The 1,948-nt window shown below is 43.2% G+C and overlaps 1 protein-coding gene across 1 annotated transcript; it reads right to left on the reverse strand.

Annotated features, from left to right (window-relative positions):
- Nucleotides 1-556: 556 nt before the first annotated feature.
- LOC124076275 (melanoma-associated antigen 10-like) lies at nt 557-1,344 on the reverse strand. The gene is given in 2 exon segments (XM_046420124.1): nt 557-643; nt 646-1,344. Coding segments are annotated over 2 exon segments (786 nt in total).
- Nucleotides 1,345-1,948: the final 604 nt, after the last annotated feature.

The raw sequence follows: 1,948 nt of genomic DNA on the forward strand, positions 1-1,948 counted from the left end.
TATATATCTTTAATTTCACAGAACACTGAACTAAAAGGGAAAAGGGAATGCAAACACTATGTTTTACATTTTTCCAGTATTATTGATAAGGTCATTTACATTTTTAAGAAAATTCCTGTTCCAGTGCCATATTATCCTATTCCAGGTCACACAAATAAGATGAAAGATTTCTCAATTTGTTTTTCTAATACACCAAATTATTACTTTTGAGCAAGAAAAAAATAATAAATTCATGAATAATACCCCTAAACTAAGATTCAAAAGCTAATTAAATATGCTATTAAAAGGAAAATTATTTGAAAAATACACTCTCCCAAAAAGATAAATCTTGACACCACACATATAAATCAAGAACACAAAGAACACTGCCTTCCCTCCAGCTCCACCATGGCCCTTCGTAACTCAGAACCTTTACTGTCCTTTTCAAACAGTCTGAAAAATCTGCCTCAGATTTCATTCAGGCAGAAGTTGTTGCACATGATACTGCAGCTTGCACTGTCATAGCTGCAGCTTGCACTGTCATAGCTGCAGCATCACCGGCACCATCAGTTACTGCCTAGGCTCTCCCACAACTCTCAGAGCCTCTTTGTACCAGGTTGGAAATGAACCAGGGATGGTATCTTTTAGCTTGGTCAAAAACTCCAGAATTTTTTTCTTATTGGTTTCAGTATGGGCTCTTGAACCCCACTTGAACTCATAGCATACAGGATCACTATTGGGCACCTGATGGTATTCCAAATATTTTTTTTGCACCCACTCTTTGGTAATGAGCTTCCTAGTATCCCCATAGATGAAATGCTCCTTTCCAGCATACACCTCAATTGCCTTCAGTACCTCCCAGATTTTCTCCTCAGTGGTGCAGCTGCCCTCCATAAAGATCGTACTCAGGATAAGTATCAGGAGACCAGTCTTAGGCATGCCCTGGTCATCATTTATCATTCCATGATAGGTGAGGTCTAGTGTGTCATATATGATATAAATGTGGTTGTTAGGGTCCACTTCTGTCACAGCAATGCCAAAGACTAGCTCCATGAACTTACAAACTTGCCTCAAAATCATAGGAAAGTGGTCTTTATATTCCTTAATGATAATTTTTAGTATTTCTGCCTTTGTGGTGAGCTCCTTGGATTTATACTTGAAGAGGACAAACTGTACTAACTCACCCACTTTCTTGTCTAGCACATCTCTAAGGGGAGATTCACTATCCTCAACTTCTTGGCTGCTGGATTCTACTTCTACTTTGGTGTATGAAGTGGAGGAAGAAAAGGGACTCTGAGGACTCTGGGGAGTACTCAAAATTGCAGCAGTAGACACCTCCTTTTCTTCCACGGTGCCTGGGATCATAGAAAAGGAACAAGAGAGAGAGGAGGGAGAGGGGGAAGAGGAGGTGGAGGGGAAGGAAAAATGAAAAGAAGATGAAATGGATGAGGTATCCTCTTGGTCAGCTGCAGGAGCCTGCACAACCACGGACTCTTCTGCCTCATTCAGGTCTTGGAAGTCTTGCTCAGAGGTGAGGCGTGGACGCTTAGGAGAGGGAGGCATGATGATTCCTCCTGCTGGAAGCAGTAGGTTGGAGTGAGAGCAGGAGTGTTGTGATGGGATCCCACAAGCCTGGGGGTGAGAGGGACAGTGTTAATGTCCTCAGGTAAAAAACTTACCCATGATGACATTGACAAAAGGTCACTTACAGATTTCTTTAGTGATGTCTGAGAGCCTCACAGGTTTGCTGTCTTTCTGGTAGGCCTATGCCCTAAGATCCTGTAGGAGGACATGAGAAAGTTCCTCATGACACAACCAACTAGCAGAGTGTGAAGCTCCAGGGTTGACAGTGGGGAAGGTGGGGTCCATTGCTGTGGGGTTCCCTCTGTTTGAGAGCGACAGGGCCCTTGGCCCACATTCAGAATGTGCCTCACCTTGGTTCCCAGCACTGAGCCTCCTCTGCTCTACT

Source organism: Marmota monax, unplaced genomic scaffold (genome assembly GCF_021218885.2).
Source record: "Marmota monax isolate L192 unplaced genomic scaffold, Marmota_monax_Labrador192_F-V1.1 WCK01_AAM20220418_F8-fsc00123, whole genome shotgun sequence".
NCBI lineage: Eukaryota > Metazoa > Chordata > Mammalia > Rodentia > Sciuridae > Marmota > Marmota monax.